The sequence below is a fragment of the Capricornis sumatraensis genome, chromosome 8, assembly GCF_032405125.1.
Source record: "Capricornis sumatraensis isolate serow.1 chromosome 8, serow.2, whole genome shotgun sequence".
Classification (NCBI taxonomy): domain Eukaryota; kingdom Metazoa; phylum Chordata; class Mammalia; order Artiodactyla; family Bovidae; genus Capricornis; species Capricornis sumatraensis.
In genome coordinates this window covers 32,658,114-32,675,131 of record NC_091076.1, presented here as the reverse complement: position 1 = coordinate 32,675,131, position 17,018 = coordinate 32,658,114, and the positions used below count along the sequence as shown (strand labels likewise).

Here is a 17,018-nt window from a genome sequence, read left to right as displayed (position 1 = left end):
ACATTTACACAGCACTTCCGTGCAGGGCACACTCACCTCCCCGGTGCAGCATGCAGGTCAGCAGGGCAAGGGGGTGTCCCTGCCTTCCTGCCCAGAGACCACGAGAAGCCATGGCTAGAGCAGGGGGAACGACAGCTTTGAAGGCTTCAGAGAACCTCTTTTTATTCCTGTTTGAGACCCTGGTTCTCTCCTCTCCGTTTAGAAAGGGTACAGCAGTGTCAGGACACAACGCAGGCAGTATCTGCTCCTCACCAGACCGCCCCCACCAGCTCCGGGGACCGTGACCAACAGCTGAGGCGCTGAGCCAGCCAGCGTCCCTCAGGATAGACGTCGTGAGACACACACATACTTGCAGTAAAATAAGGACTCTCTCTCGTACCCAGAAGGGGGGGAAATCTCAGGCACTGAGGCAGGAGATGGGGCTAAGGGGCCGTCCATCCCCTCTGCATTGCAGCTCGGTGTCGGCGGGGCTGGGGGGGCCGCTCTGATCCCACGCCAGCCTGCTTCCCACCTACGCTCCTCGCAAGAGGACAGCGTCAGCACCCACGCACATCGCCTCAGTCCCCTCGGAGAAGCACGATGCGGCCGGAGGGGCGACACGCAGCCCCTTGTTTGTGCTGGGGCTGGGACCCTCCTCAGGTCTGTACTATAGAGACACAGGATTGTCTGAAAGGAGCTGGAAGGGAACTGCTGCTTGATGGCAAATACGGGGCAGGGGCTGAGGCCCAGAGAGTGTCCATCTCAGCTAATCCAAGCTGACCACAACTCGGGTGCAAGTCTTAAGGGGGCTGATCCCAGCGTCGGGGCCTGAGGGCAGTTTAAGGGACCCGGGTCCCACCTCCGCCTCTGAGTCTCTGTGCCTGCCAGGCTGAGGCTGGCAGCCCCTGCTCCATCGCTCTCGCCCTTGGAAGGGGTTGCCTCCACAGCCTCCCCCAGACCCCACCTGGCCGAGCGTCTCTGCCCGGGACCTGGGCCCCCCACCCCGAGGTCGGCTGTGGCACCCCACAAGCGCGAGCAGGCCGGGGGGCTGGATCGAGGGTTCCCATTAGAAGACCAGTCTGTGGAAGTCACCACCGCTGCCACCTGCAGGGCTGCAGCCCCCGGGAGGGCCTTTGTCCTCATCTTTGTCGTCGTCAAAGCCCCTCCGCCAGTGCGGGGACGCAGGGAGTGCGGAGATGTAGGCCGCCCTGCTCCGCGCCTCCTTCTCCTGCTCCTGGAAACACAGATGGGGATGGAGCAGGAGGTTTCAAACGTAGGCTCTGAAGCCACAGTGCTCCCTTCACCACCCACCATCACCCCCCCGCCCCCCGTCCCTACCCGCCGCTGCGGCCACCCAGCCCTTCGGAGCTTCACCCCTGGGGAGGGAGCACCTCAGCTTCCCCCCAGGGATACTCCTGCTCAGCCGGAGGATGGGAGGGCTGGACCCACAGCCATCCTGTATCTAGGTTTCGAAACCATTCCTCCTCCCCTCCCAGTATAAGCTCCCAGCACCCTGGAGAAAAGGAACTCACTTCCACTGACTAGACTGAACTTCTCCCAGCACCTCACTTCTATTGACTAGACTGAACAGCGGACAGGGGCCTCAGGTGGCACCTGGAGGAGACAGTCCAGAGACTTTAAAGGTCAACTCCTACCCCACCAGGACCTCTCTGCAGGCTTCCTTCCTCTCGAAGCAAGAGGGACAGACTCTGCCGAGGAGAAAGCTCTCCCTCCTGCCGCACTGGGGCCAGCCCTGGAGACCCCTCACCACTGGCCGCAGACCCAGTGTCCCCCACCCAGGTGCCGCTGGCCAGGGTCCAGGTGTGACCACCCCAGCTGTTCACGGCAGCATGCCTCATGCTGCTCGGAGCCCTGGCTGTTCCAGTTGCTAAGTACTTTGATGCCACCCTAGACTCTTAGGAGTGGAGTTGGCACAGTGAGAGGGCAACCCTCCCAAAGGCCTCCCCCACCCGCTCGTATCCACTGCTCACTCACAGAGCCCCTCCAGCACACAACAGCTTAATAAAGAAACAGTTGTTCCTAATGTGTGTTGAAAAGACCCTGATTCCTGGAAAGATGGAAGGCAGGAGGAGAAGGGGACGACATAGAATGAGATGACTGGATGGCATCACCGACTCGATGGACATGAGTTTGAGTGAACTCCGGGAGTTGGTGATGGACAGGGAGGCCTGGCGTGCTGTGGGTTCATGGGGTCACAAAGAGTCAGACACAGAGACTGAACTGAACTGAATGTGTGTCCCTCTAAATCAGGAGGTCTGTCTGGCCCACTGATTTTTTTTTCCCCCAGCACTGAGTGAGGTGAGTGGATCAAAGGAAAAAGGAAAAGACTCTGAGAAAGGAGCAGCCACTTAATCGGAGCCAGTGGGCTGCTGGAAGCCCGTGGGGGTCTGCTCACCTGCAGGAAAAGAATGTTGTCTTTAGAAATGGCTTCCATCAAGTCCTTGTGGAGGGTGGGCTCTGCCCGGGTGCGGGGGGAGCCAGGCTCGGCCTCGGACCCCTCCTCGGGTCGCTGCCGGTAGAAGAGCACGTAGGCCGTGTCCTTGGGGAAGAAGGAGGTGACGTTGCTGACAGACTCGAAGGAGGAGAAGGACACCCGGGTGTCGTTGAACAGGTACCACTGGTTGTCGGGCTCCGGCCGCTCGGCGGCTCCCGGGGCCAGGGCGGGGCGGGCGGCGCCCTCGCGGGCGTAGCAGTAGTAGTGGCCGCTCTCGGAGGACAGTCCCGAGTGCACCACCACGCTGCACAGGTCATAGGCCTGGCCCCGGCCCCCGGCCAGCGGCAGGCGCAGCAGCAGGGGCACGGACACGTCATCCAGGATCTTGCGGCGCCGCATGGTGCGCAGGTCGAAGGAGAAGCGCAGCAGCGTCAGGATGAGGTAGCGCGGGCCCTGGCTCAGCTCCACCACCTTCTCGGCGTCCTGCAGGGATGCGCACGACTCGCAGTGGTAGCGGTTCTCCGACGTCAGCCTCTCAGGCGACAGGAAGTAGTTGACCAGGTCCAGGACCGAGCGGGAGCCGTCCCCGGAGGCGGCCGCAGCACTCTGGAGGGTCCCTGGGCCCGGGCCGGCAGCCGCCTCCTCCCCATCGGCGGCCGCCGCCTCCTTCTCCTCCTCCTCCTGGGCCTCCTTCTCCTCCTCCTCCTGGGCCTCCTTCTCCTTCTCCTCCTGGGCCTCCTTCTCCTCCTCCTTTACCTTCTTCACCTCCTCCTCCTCGTCGTCCTGGGCCGCCCTCTCCTCCTCCATCTCCTTCTCCTTCTCCTCCTCCACCTTCTCCTCCACCTTCTCCTCTGCCTCCGCCTTCTCCTCTGCCCTCTCCTCCTCCATCTCCTTCTCCTTTTCCTCCTCCACCTTCTCCTCCACCTTCTCCTCCACCTTCTCCTCCTCCACCTTCTTCTCTCGCTCCTCCTTCACCTTCTCCTCCACCTCCTCCTCCGCCTTCTCCTTCACCTTCTCCTCCGCCTCCGCCTTCTCCTCCGCCTTCTCCTCCGCCTTCTCCTCCACCTTCTCCTTCTCCTCCACCTTCTCTGCCTCCCCCTCCTCCTCTCCCGCCGCCGCCGCCTCCTCTGTGCTCTGCCCCCTCTCCGCCTTCTCCTCCTGCCCGCTCTGCCCCCCGAGGCCGTGGGGGCCCAGGCCTTCCATGTCCAGGATGGTGGGGGGGACGCCCCCGGTGATGCAGTGCTTCCTCTGCCGAGGAGGCCCGGCGCTGCCTGGCTCCGGGGCGCCGGCGTCCTCCGCGGGGAGCAGCACTGAGCCCAGGCGGCGGCGGCGGTGGTGGTGATGGTGGTGGTGGCGGCGGCAGCGCTCGGGCGGCGGGAAGGCGAGCGAGAGGTCCGTGAAGGCCTCCTCCCTGGAGGAGACGTTCAGGCAGCGGAGGCAGCATATCCGGGTCACGATCTTGCCCCCGAACATCCTCTCCACGGAGGTGGCGCTCGGGACGGGGGGCTCCTCGGGCGGCGAGGGCGAGCTCGACTGCTTGAGCTTCTGGCAGATCCTCGTCCCGGTCTTCTCCTCTTCGTGCAGCCTGGTGCGGGGAGGCAAGGCTTTCGTCCACACGCACGGGTCACACACGTTTACACACGTGCAGCAGGCGGCACAGGGAACACACTTGCATGTGTACTAGGTGGCATCCAAGCACGTGTACTCAGGACAAGCACGCACACTACATACTTAACCTTCATAAAGCTCACAAACCTGCCACAAAAAGCTGTGTGCGTGCCCCCAGAGTGCTGATGAGAAAACACACACGTGCACACTCAGGCAAGCACAGCACAGTGTACATACACACACTTACCCTCCCCGGTCATGCTTCACGTCAGCACCTCCAGAACGTCCCCCCACCCGCAGCTCCTGTCCCCATCTTCTCCAAGCCTTCCACAAGCGCCGGGCCACACCCCAGTTTCCAGAAAGAGACAGCGCCGCCCAGGGCCACGGGGCTTCCCCCAGCACCCTCTCCAGACGCGGAGCCCCAGCCTCCCCTACCGATCCAGCAGGTACTTCAGGTACTCCGAGCAGTCCTGCTGGGTGCCGGGGCTGAACCAGGGTGTCCAGGATGCAGACAGGAAGTTCTCTGGAGAAATGGCAGGACGCTGCAACCAAAGCAGAAGACAGACGAGTCAGGAGCTGGGGGGCCACTCACCAACCAGCTCCACAGCGTGCCGTGCCTGAGGGGCGCTCTGGGGAGTCACTGCCCCAAATTCCCAGCCTCCCCATTCATTCCCAGCTGTCCGTCCCTGACTTTTTCCATCCTACCAAGTCCATGCCGCCTAAGAGCACGGCATCCACGTAGAGAAACAGTCCTCCAGGAGTCTGTTCTTCCCTTGTTTGTTGCCCTTTCCTCTGCCTGAAACACCCTTTCCCCTATCAGAAGCTTAGCTAAAAGTTCAAGTCCCAGATGCAGGGACCCTGTCCCATGCAGTCCTCCAAGGGCTACCATCCCCCTCATGATCAACCTCTCCCTACCCTGTGTGGAAACCACACACGCCTCATTCTCGGCTTAAGAACTACAGGTCCATCTTCCCCCCCAGACTGCGCCCTGTGAAAGCATGACTGTGGCTGACGCACCTCCATGCCCCTGCCCCTGCAGAGGGCCTGGTGTGATGCCTGGTCAAGGCCCTTAGGCTCCATGAGGGCAGAAGCAGTGAATAAAACATACAGCCCTCAGGGTGCCTGGCAGTGTGAGTGCTCCAAAAGGACAGCCAGCCAACAGAGCAACACCTCATACGGCGGACTGGACCACCGACGGGAGCGATGTGGGCAGCACTACACCGGGGGGCTCCGCCGGCAAGCCCTCTCCTGCCCAGTCAGGGCACTGAGCCAGCCCCATGGGTCTGCCCGTGAACCCACGCCTGCCTGGACGGGGGCCCAACAGCTTACAGCCAGCAGGGGCCCGGAGGCAGGTGCAGGCAGGCTCCAATGAAGGCGAGGCATCAGACCAGGCCTCCTCTCCAGCATCCCCCGCCTCCCACACCCTGCTCCCCCTGGACTCACCTGGCTGTGCTCCAGGAAGGCGAAGAGCCACTGCAGCTTCGTCATCAAGGGCTGTGAGTTGTTTTCGGTCAAACGGAGCACACAGTGTCTGAAACTTCAAAACAGAGCACCCAGAGTTAAGCCAGGGCACCCAAAGAGCCTCTAACTCACCCACATTGTGGCAACCCAAGGCCTCCAGGCCACAGGCAGGACAGACACTTGTAGCTCAACTCTGGGCCAGAAGCCGGGCAGGGGGGCAGGTGAACAACTCCAGTTCTAACAGCCCCTGACTCCAAGATCTGAATGTCCTAAGGTTCTAATATTTGAACTCTCAGACACGCTCCAAAGTCCATGCCAATATCACCACCAGCCGCTCACACCCTCCGCCCTGCATCCCTGGGTGATGGTGTTCAGACCATCCAGAGTAGCAGGTCCCCACTCCAACCAGAGTCCCTTCCCCTAGGACCACCCCCAAGTTGTTCCTCTTTCCTCGAATGAGCAAGGTCAATGTGAAGAATATGCTGGAAAAAAAGAGGGCGCTGTGGGAGTAGGCTGGGGCTCTTGACACATTGATCCTATGGGAGACGAGAAGAAGCCCTTCCTGACAACCACATCTCCTGGAGCAAGACTTTCCAACCTGGGGATCTGGCAAGTGTCAGTTTCTCAGCTGTGTCCAACTCTTTGCAAACCCATAGACCATAGCCCACCAGGCTCCTCTGTCCATGGAACTGTCCAGGCAAGAATACCAGAGTGGGTTGCCATTTCCTTCTCCTGGGGATCTACCCGACCCAGGGATTCCCCGGGTCTCCTGAATTGCAGGCAGATGTTTTACCATCTGACCCACCAGGAGGCAGGGAATCCAACAAAGGGACTGAGATTTCCCAGGGAAGGTGGCTTTGAAGGTCAGCTGGATTTGATTACAGAACTTCCAGAGGACTGGGGAAACAGACTCTTCAAAGGCACAAACAAAACCTTGTCCCACCAGGACCCAGGAGAAAGGAGCAGTGACCCCACAACAGCCAGCCAGACCTGTCTGTGAGGTTCTGAGAGTCTCTGGCAGAAGGGTAGGTCAGGGGTACTGACAGCAGCAGTCCTGGGAGGAGCTTTGCTGGCATAAATCGTTTTGGAGGAGGTTGCCATTACACCTACCATAGCTTGGGCTCAGGCCAAACTTCAAGGAGGAAACACAGCCCCACCCATCAACAGAAAACTGGATTAAAGATTTACTGATCATGGCTTTCCCACCAGAGCAAGACCCAGTTTTCCCCATAGCCGGTCCCTCCCATCCAGAAGCTTCCATAAGCCCCTCATCCTCATCCATCAGAGGGCAGACAGTATAAAAACCACAATCACAGAAAACTAACCAAACTTATCATGTGGATCACAGCTTTGTCTAACCCAACAAAACTCTGAGCCTTGCCATGTAAGGCAAGATGGACAGGTCGTGGTGGAGAGTTCTGACAAAACGTGGTCCACTGGAGAAGGGATTGGCAAATCACTCCAGCGTTCTTGCTTTGAGAACTCCATGAGAAGTATGAAAAGGCAAAAATATATGACACTGAAAGATGAACCCCCCAGGTTGGCAGGTGTCCAATATGCTACTGGAGAAGAGAGGAGAAATAACTCCAGAAGGAATGAAGAGGCTGGCCAGAGCAGAAACAATGCCCAGCTGTGGATGTGTCTGATGGTAAAAGTAAAGTCATGCTGTTGAGAACAATACTGCATAGGAACCTGGAATGTTAGGTCCATAAATCAAGGTAAATTGGAAGTGGTCAAACAGGAGACAGCAAGAGTGAAGATTGATATTTTAGAAATAAGTGAACTAAAATGGATGGGAATGGGCAAATTTAATTCAGATGACCATTGTATCTACTACTGTGGGCAAGAATCACTTAGAAGAAATGGAGTAGCCCTCATAGTCAACAAAACAGTCTGAAATGCAGTACCTGGATGCAATCTCAAAGATGACAGAATGATCTCAGTTCATTTCCAAGGCAAACCATTCAGTATCACAGTAATCCAAGTCTATGCCCCAACCACTAATGCCAAAGAAGCTGAAGTCAAATGGTTCTAAGAAGACCTGCAAGGCCATCTAGAACTAACACCAAAAAAGACGTCCTTTTCATCATAGGGGATGGGAATGCAAAAGTAGGAAGTCAAGGAACACCTGGAGTAACAGGAAAGTTTGGCCTGGGAGTGCAGAATGAAGCAGGGCAAAGGCTAAATAACAAGAGTTTTGCCAAGGGAACACACCTGTCATAGAAAACACCCTTTTCCAACAACACAAGAGATGACTTTACACATGGACATCACCAGAGGGTCAATACCAAAATCAGATTAGATTGTATGTTTTGCAGCTGAAGATGGAGAAGCTCTATACGGTCAGCAAAAAACAGGACTGGGAGCTGACTGTGGCTCAGATCATGAACTTGTTATTGCAAAATTCAGACTTAAATTGAAGTAAGTAGGGAAAACCACTAAGCCGTACAAGTATGACCTAAATCAAATCCCTTATGATTATACAGTGTAAGTGACAAATAAGAGTCAAGGGGTTAGATCTGATAGACAGAGAGCCTGAAGAACTATGGACAGAGGTTTAGCATTGTACAGGAGGTGGTGATCAAAACCATCCCCAAGAAAAAGACATGCAAAAAGGCAAAATGGTTGTTTGAGGAGGCCTTACAAATAGCTGAGAAAAGAGGAGACACAAAAGGCAAGGGAGAAAAGGGAAGATATACCCATCTGGATGCAGAGTTCCAAAGAATAGCAAGGAGAGATAAGAAAGCCTTCTGAAATGAACAGTGTAAAGAAATAAAAGAAAACAATAGAATGGGAAAGACTAGAGATCTCTTCAAGAAAAGTAGACATACCAAGGGAACAGTTCATGCAAAGATGGGTACAATGAAGGACAGAAATAGTATGGACCTAACAGAAGCAGAAGATATTAGGAAGAGGGGGCAAGAATACACAGGAGAACTGTACAAAAAAGATCCTGATGACCTGGATAACCACAATAGTGTGATCACTCACCTAGAGCCAGACATCCTGGAATGTGAAGTTAAGTGGGCCTTAGGAATCATCACTACAAACAAAGATAGTGGAGGTGATGTAATTCCAGCTGAGCTATTTCAAATCCTAAAAGATGATGCTGTGAAAGTGCTGCACTCAGTATGTCAGCAAATTTGGAAAACCAGCAGTGGCCGCAAGACTGGAAAAGGTCAGTTTTCATTCCAATCTCAAAGAAAAGCAATGCCAAATACTGTTTAAACTACCATACAATTGCACTCACTTCACATGCTAGGAAGGTCATGCTCAAAATCCTCCAAGCTTAGCTTCAATATGTGAACCAAGAACTTCCAGATGTACAAGGTGGATTTAGAAAAGGCAGAGGAACCATAGATCAAATTGCCAACATTCACTGGATTGTACAGAAAGCAAGGGAATTCCAGAAAAACATCTACCTCTGATTCATTGACTACAATAAAGCCTAGCCAATGAAGGCTTTGACTGTGTGGACCACAACAAACTGTGGAAAATTCTTAAAGAGATGGAAATAACAGACCACCTTACCTGCCTGAGAAACCTGTGTGCATGCTGGTCAAGAAGCAACTGTTAGAACTGGACATGGAACAATGGACTGGTTAAAAATTGGGAAAGAAGTACATCAAGGCTGTTTATTGTCACCCTGCTTATTTAACTTCTATTCAGAGTTACATCATGTGAAATGCTGGGCTGGATGAAGCTCAAGCTGGAACGAAGATTGCCAAGAAAAGTATCCATAACCCCAGATATGCAGATGACACCATCCCTATGGCAGAAAGCAAAGAGTAACTAAAGAGCTTCTTGATGAAGGTGAAAGAAGAGAGTGAAAAAGCTGGCTTAAAACTCAGCATTCAAAAAAACCTTAAGATCATGGCATCCAGTCCCATTACTTCATGACAAATAGCTGGGGAAACAATGGAAACTCTGACAGACTTTATTTTCTTGGGCTCCAAAATCACCACAGACAGTGATTGCATCCTTGAAATTAAGAGACACTTGCTCCTTGGAAGAAAAGCTATGACAAACCTAGACAGCATATTAAAAAGCAGCGAAATTACTTCGCCGACAAAGGTCTATATAATCAAATTATGGTTTTCCACCCAGTCATGTACAGATGTGAGAGTTGGACCACCAAGAAGGCTCAGCACCGAAGAATTGATGTTTTCTAACTGTGGTGTTGGAGAACTCTTGAGAGTCCCTTGGACAGCAAGGAAATCACATCAATCCTAAAGGAAATCAACCCTGAATATTCGTTGGAAGGACTAATGCTGAAGCTCCAATATTTTGGCCACCTGATGCAAAGAGCTGACTCATTAGAAAAGATCCTGATGCTGGGAAAGACTGAAGGCAGGAGGAGAAGGGGACAACAGAGGATGAGATGATTGGATGGCATCACTGACTCAATGGACATGAGTTTGAGGAAACTCCGGGAGATGGTGAAGGAGAGGGCAAGCTGGTATGCTGCAGTAAATGGGGTCACAAAGAGTCAGACACGGCTGAGCCACTGAACAACAACAACAACCTATTAGAAAGGCCAAAATCCATACACTATAGACACTATGTATAAAAAGATAACTAATTAGATCCTATTGTATAGCTCAGGGAACTCTACTCAGTGCTCTGTGGTGACCTACATGAGAAGGAAATCCAAAAGAGAGGGGGTATATATACACATAGAGTTGATTCACCCTGCTGTACAGTAGAAACTAACACATTAGCAAGCAACTATATTCCAGTAAGCACTAATTTTTTTAAAAAAAGAAAGGCCAAAATCCTGAACACTGACAACACCAAATGCTAGCAAGGACGGGGAACAACAGGAATTCTCATTTATTGCTGGTGGAAATGTAAAATAGTATAGCTACTCTGGAAGAAAGTTTTCCAGTTTCTTACACAACCAGATACACTCTCACCATCCTATGCAGCAATCATACTCTTCGGTATCTACCCTAAGAAGGTGAAACCTTATGTCCACACAAAAACTTGCACAAGTATGTTGATGCAAGCTTCATTTATAACTGCCAACTGTGAAGCAACAAAATACCCTATATCCTTCAACAGGTTAATGGATAAATGGAACTGTGGTACATCCTGACACTGGACAGTTTCCAGTGCTAAAAAGAAATGAGCTCTCAAGCCATGAAAAGAAATGGAGGAACTTTAAATGCATATTACTAAGTTAAAAAACTCAATCTGAAAAGACTACATACTATATGATTCCAATTGTATGATTCTGAAAAAGGCAAAACTATGAAAACAGTAAGAAGGTTGCCAGGAGTTGGAAGGGGATGAACAGATAGAGCAGAGGATTTTTAAGGCAGTGAAAATACACTAAATGAACCTCTGGGACAACATTAAACACACCAACATTTTCATTATAGGATCCCAGAACGGGGAGAGAGAAAAGGCCCGAGAAAATATTTTAAGAGATAATAGCTGAAAACTTCCCTAATATGGGAAAGGAGAAAGTCCCATACAGGATAAACCCAAGGAGGAACAGACTGAGACATATATTAATCAAACTGACAAAAGTTAAAGACAGAAAATATTAAAACCAACAAGGGGAAAGCAACAAATAACATAAAATGGAATCCCCATAACTTTATCAGCTGATTTTTCAGCAGAAACTCTGCAGGCCAGAAGGGAGTGGTATGGTATAGTTAAAGTAATAAAAGGGAGAAAACTGCAACCAAGAATACTCTACCCAGCAAGGCTCTCATTCAGATTTGACAGAGAAATCAAAAGTTTTATAGACAAGCAAAAACTAGGAGAATCTAGCACCATCAAACCAGCTTTACAACAAATGTTAAAGGAATTTCTCTAAGTAGAAAAGGCTACAACTAGAAATAAGAAAATTATGAATGGGACAGTTCACTGGTAAAGGCAAACATACAAAGAGGTAAGAAATCATCTACTCACAAATATGATATCATGACCAGCAAACGTTAAGAAGAGCAGAGCAGAAATGCAGCATATTGGAAATGCATGGGAAATTAACAGACTAGCAACTTAAAAAACAATCTTGTAGAGACTGTTATACCAAAACCTCATAGTAACTGCAAACCAAAAGTCTACACTACATACACACATAAAAAAAGAAAAAGGAATCCAAACTCTACACTAAAGATAGTCAACAAATCACAAGAGAAGAAAGCAAAGAAGATGGGAAGGGAAAAGACCTACAAAAACGAAGTTAAAACAACAAAATGGCGATAAGAACATTCATATTGATAATTACCTTAAATATAAATGGATTAAATGCTCCAGCCAAAAGACACAGACTGGCTGAATGGATACAAAATGAGTCCCATATATACCTTGTCTACAAGAAACTCACTTCAGATCTAGGGACACATATGACTGAAAATGAGGAGACGGAAAAAGGCATTCCATGCAAATAAAAATCAAAAGAAAGCTGGAGTAGCTCATCAGACAAAATAGACTTCAAAATAAAGACTGTTATAAGAGACAAAGAAGGACACTGCATAATGATCAAAGGATCAATCCAAGATTTAACAACTATAAATGTGTGTGCCCAACATAGGAGCACCTCAATATATAAGGCAAATGCTAACAGCCATAAAAGGAGAAACCAACTGTAGTACAAGAATAGTAGGGGACTCTAACCCTCCCCACACACTTTCATCAAAGGGCAGATCATCCAAACAGAAAATTAAGAGAGAAATAATGGCCCTGCATGACATATTAGACAAAATGGACTTAATTGATATTCATAGAGCATTCTATCCAAAAGCAAAATACAAATTCCTTTTTAAGTGCAGGTGGAACTTCTCCAGGATTGACCACATGCTGGGCCACAAGGCAAGCCTTGGTAAATTTAAGAAAACTTGGAATCATATCCAGCATCTTTTCTGACAACAACACTACAGGATTAGAAGTACTGGCCACAGGGAGAGATCAAGATGTTGGAGCAGTAGGACATGAAGCTCACCCTCTGCCACAAATACACCTGTATGCGAAATCATTCTCACAGAATACTGAACACTGACAGAAGGCCTCAGGCTGGCTAAAAAGGCAAAAAAAAAAAAAAAAAAAAAAACCTCCATGTAACTGGGTAGGGAAAAAAAGCAAGCAAGCAAGACAGGAATTGGGTTGGGATGAGATGTTTACCAGTGGGTGGGAGCTATAAAGGAGGAAAGACTTCTGCAACCTGGGAAGCCTCCTCACTGGCAAGGAGATCAGCCAGGGTGGAAGGGGAGCCTCGTGGCCTCAGAGGAGAGCGCAGCGGGCTGTTCGTGGCAGCCGGAGCAGAGGAAGAACTGCACAGACAGTCAGTACCACCAGGCACTCCTCAGCCTGACATGCAAGTCCACTGGGGCTGGCAGGGGCGGGGTGCTGGAACTCAGGCTTCAGGTATCAGAAGTGGGGAGAGGACTGGGGCTGGAATCCAGTGTGACTACACCTGGGGGAGTATGACTACCAGTCTGTGGCAAGTAGATATAGGAAGGGGTTAACGTGCTTGAAAACCAGGGTAACCACAAAAACATACAATAAATTCACACACACACACACACACAAAGAAGGGGACTATAATACAAAAGAAAATCATCAAACCACAACAGGAAAAAGAAAGGGACAAAGAAGAAATATAAATCAACAGGGAGACTTCCCTGGTGGTCCAGTGGCTGAGACTCCAGGCTCCCAGTGCAGAGGGCCAGGGCTCGATCCCTGATCAGGGAGCTCAATCACACATCCACAGCTAACAGTTTACATGCCGCAACTAAAAGACAGAGCCTGCCGCAACAAAGACCCAGCACAGCCAAGTAAATAAATGAACAGGAAAACAAGGTTTAAATGGCAAAAATAATAATAATAATAATACAGATCTATAAATAATTATCTTGAATGTCAATGGACTAAATATACTCCAATCAAAAGACACAGAATGGAAGGCTGGATGAAAAAACAAGAGCCTTCAATATGCTGCCTATAAGTGACCCACTTTAGAGCAAAGGACACACAAAGATTGAAAGCGAGGTGATGGGAAAATATATTTCATGCAAATAGAAATGAAAAGAAAGCAGGGGTGTCAATACTCTCATCAGACAAAACAGACTTCAAAACAAAGATCATAAAACATTGTCTAGCTGCGATTCATGGGGTCGCAAAGAGTCGGACACGACTGAGCGACTGAACTGAACGGAACTGAATACAAAACGTACCAATGTTTCCTTAGGACAGACTCCCAAGGCCATAGAAACAAAAACAAAATCAAATGAGACCTAATCAAACTTAAAAGTTTTTGCACAGCAAAGGAAACAATAAACAAAGTGAAAATAATAACCTACAAAATGGAAGAAAATATTTGCATACAATGTGACCAACAAGGGCTTAATATCCAAAATATATACAAATAGCTCATACAACTCAACAACAACCAAAAAAACAACCCAACAGAAAAACAGGCAGAAGACCAAAACAAACATTTCTCCAAAGTAGACAAACAGATGGCCAGTGGCATGGAAAAATGCTGTTAGGGAAATTAAATCAATAGTCTTGTTTAGGCTTCAGAGACAAAGCAGAGCAGGCCTCTGACCTAGCTTTTCACCTGCCTGGACATTGCCCTGACTTTGAGTGCCCTGACTGCCTGCTGTGAATGCAAGACTTGAGGCACCATAGATAAGACTGGAGACAAATTCTGAAATTGTTGAGCCCCTGGAGGGGTGCTGGTCAACCAAGCGCCAGGCTTAACAAGATTCCACGTTTTAGGACAAAAAAAACAGCATTAACATGAAACCAGAGCTGCAATTTGCTCACTTATTGATGGTATCAGTTTGCATCCAGGGATTAAAAGCAGGAACCCACAACTGCAATTTTTAAAGTCTCACCCATGGAGCAGATGCACTAGCTGGGACCTTTCCCCCCAAAACCTACCTATTTGGTGATGTAGCCTCTGCTGTTTCCATTTCTCTTTTCTTTTAATGTTAGTATATTGAAACCAAGCTAAATAATTCCCTAATAAATATCTGTATTATTTATTTGTATATAAGGAGTGGCTTATTTTGTTAACAAATCCTTTGAACCTGAGAGGAAAGTGAAAACAAGACACTAGTTGGCGCGGAGTAGGATTTGTGAAACAAAATGCCTCTCTTCAAGAAGAAAGAGATTAAGGTTGATGAAGTTTTTATTCCCAGATGGCAAGATTCACCTTATTGCTCATTAGCTAATGAACGGTACATATTCACTGGATTATGTGAGAACTGGAATCTTAAAAAGTGGTCCAAACCCTTAGCAGTTACTGAATGTTTGCGGCTCGCACAGACTGAAAAAGGATAAGAATGTGACACTCTGGGTGAGACACTGGATCCTTTTCTCTGCCTACTGCAAGATACATGAAGCTAACTTAAAATTGTCTAAGAAGTTACAACTGGGAAAGGAATTATGAGATTTGTGAGGGCAATTGCCCATGGTACAATGCCAAAATTATACTGGCATTAAAAAGAATTGGCATTAAATCTTCACATTTTAAGTAGGCTCTCCCTTGCACCTGCCCACAGCTCTAACAGTGTCCCCCACTGCCCTCTCTCCTTTCTTTTTCCAGTTGCAGACTTGTACCTCCCCAACTCCCTGCCTCCCTCTCCATCAGCTAATTCCCTTCTAACTTCCCCTATCAGGGGAATGAGGAGCCTAGCTTCCCCCACTTTAGCAAGTTTCTTTGCCCCTGCAGATTCTTCTGATCAAACAAAGACCCCACCGCCCCAGGGGGGCAATCCAAGATTTTTATCAGCCCATCTCCCCCTGTTATCACAGTCAATTTTAGCACTATTTGGTCTATACTTCAGCTGTAAAACTGTGACTATAGAAAGATGACCTTTTTTTTTTTTTTTTTTTACACAGGATGGCCACGATATTCTTTAGACTCTGGAGAAAACTGGTTAAAATAAATTTTTTTTTCTCTTTGAAACGGCAAAACTGGTTCTTTTTGCATATGCAGTTAAAAAACAGCTGGCCTGTTAAAAAGCACTGCCTAGGGAATAGCTTGGTGGGTCAGAAAGTAAAGAATCTGCCTGCCATTCAGGAGACCAGAGTTCGATCCTGGGTCAGGAGATCCCCTGAAGAAAGGAATGGCAACCCACTCCAGTATTCTTGCCTGGAGAATCCCATGGACAGAGGAGCCTGGCAGGCTAAAGCCCGCCACTCAGACACAACTGAGTGACTAAGCACTCGCACACGGAAAAGCCTGAAGTTAACCCTTGTATGTCTTTGAAATACACAGCCCACTTTGCCTGAGACCTCAGCCTTGGGTAAATTAGAACTTCAAGCCAAGAAAGAAAGGGTTGGGGGGAGGGGTCAAAGAGACATTTTAAATCTCAAGTGGAAAACTATGAGAGCTCTGCCTGGATTTATGTATGTCTCAGTGTGTCTTTGTTTTGGATAATATTGCTGAAGTTAATCTGCATATGAACTCTAATTCAATTGACTTAAAGCAAAGTAACTGTTTACAAATCAAACAGTTACAAGAGAAATCAACCTAAATGAATTTCAGGTTCCCATGAACTGGGAAATAGTAAATATTTCATGGCTTCCCAGGTGGCTGTAGTGATAAAGCCTGCCAATGCAGGAGACATAAGAAACATGGGTTTTATTCCTTGGTCAGGAAGATACCCTAGCAGAGGAAATGGAAATCCACTCTAGTATTCTTGCCTGAAGAATCCCATGAACTGAGGAACCTGTTGGGCTACAGTCCACGGGGTCACAAAGAGTCAGACACAACTGAAGTGACTTATCATTAATGTTTATTTGCTAATCTAATTAAGACATGTCTTGAGTCATCAACACTGTGTAATACTTTTATTGTGCCTAGGTTTAATGTAAGCTAAATTTGTCCTTAAGGAAAGTAACTCAAGTGAAGAAACTTTTAAACAAAGAAAAATGTAAATGAGATAAGAGCTTTTAGATAAATTCTATTAATGTATGAATGCTTTATTATGCTTTAGGAATGTCTGTCTAAAATAGTTTCTCCAGGTTGGAGTAACTTGAATTTCTAGAGTTGTGCTAAACTAAGTGATGAAAGTTTACTGAATAGCTAGGTCATTTCCAAATAAAATAAGATTTTTAAATATTAATCACACTAACTTCCTCTTACAGAAAAACTAAAGAGATTCTGGACTGTTAATGTTTGGTGCCACTCTCAGATTTTCTCTATAAGAAAGCAAATGTTTTTAGAAATTAGCACTGGTATTTACATTCACCAATTTACAGTATTCTAATATAAAGGACAGTTCAGGGTTGCTTAAGGATAGTAGGATGTGCGTTTTTAGTTAAAAAGAAAAGTATGAAAAATGAAATTACATTTTATTAAATAAAAAGGTCTGACTTACAGATATCTGTTTCTAAATGAACAAAGTGATTTTTCTTTTTTTAAACAGAGGTTTATGGAAGATGGACCCCAAGAAAAGAGTTTTGTGCATAGCACAAATTTTGAGACATCAAACTGCCTTTGATAATGGATTTTAAATTTCTTTACCTCTAAAGTGATCTATGTTTACCT

The 17,018-nt window shown here is 48.3% G+C and overlaps 1 protein-coding gene across 1 annotated transcript in view; it reads right to left on the bottom strand.

Annotated features, from left to right (window-relative positions):
* Window positions 1-1,045: 1,045 nt before the first annotated feature.
* Window positions 1,046-17,018, bottom strand: part of USP35 (ubiquitin specific peptidase 35) — a 55,969-nt gene continuing 39,996 nt past the window's right edge. Inside the window, exons 7-11 of the mRNA XM_068976763.1 lie at window positions 5,486-5,579; window positions 4,478-4,584; window positions 3,371-4,019; window positions 2,396-3,109; window positions 1,046-1,213 (exon numbers count right to left, since the gene is read on the bottom strand). Coding sequence (XP_068832864.1) covers window positions 1,046-1,213; window positions 2,396-3,109; window positions 3,371-4,019; window positions 4,478-4,584; window positions 5,486-5,579 — 1,732 coding nt within the window. The remainder of the gene's footprint in view (window positions 1,214-2,395; window positions 3,110-3,370; window positions 4,020-4,477; window positions 4,585-5,485; window positions 5,580-17,018) is intronic.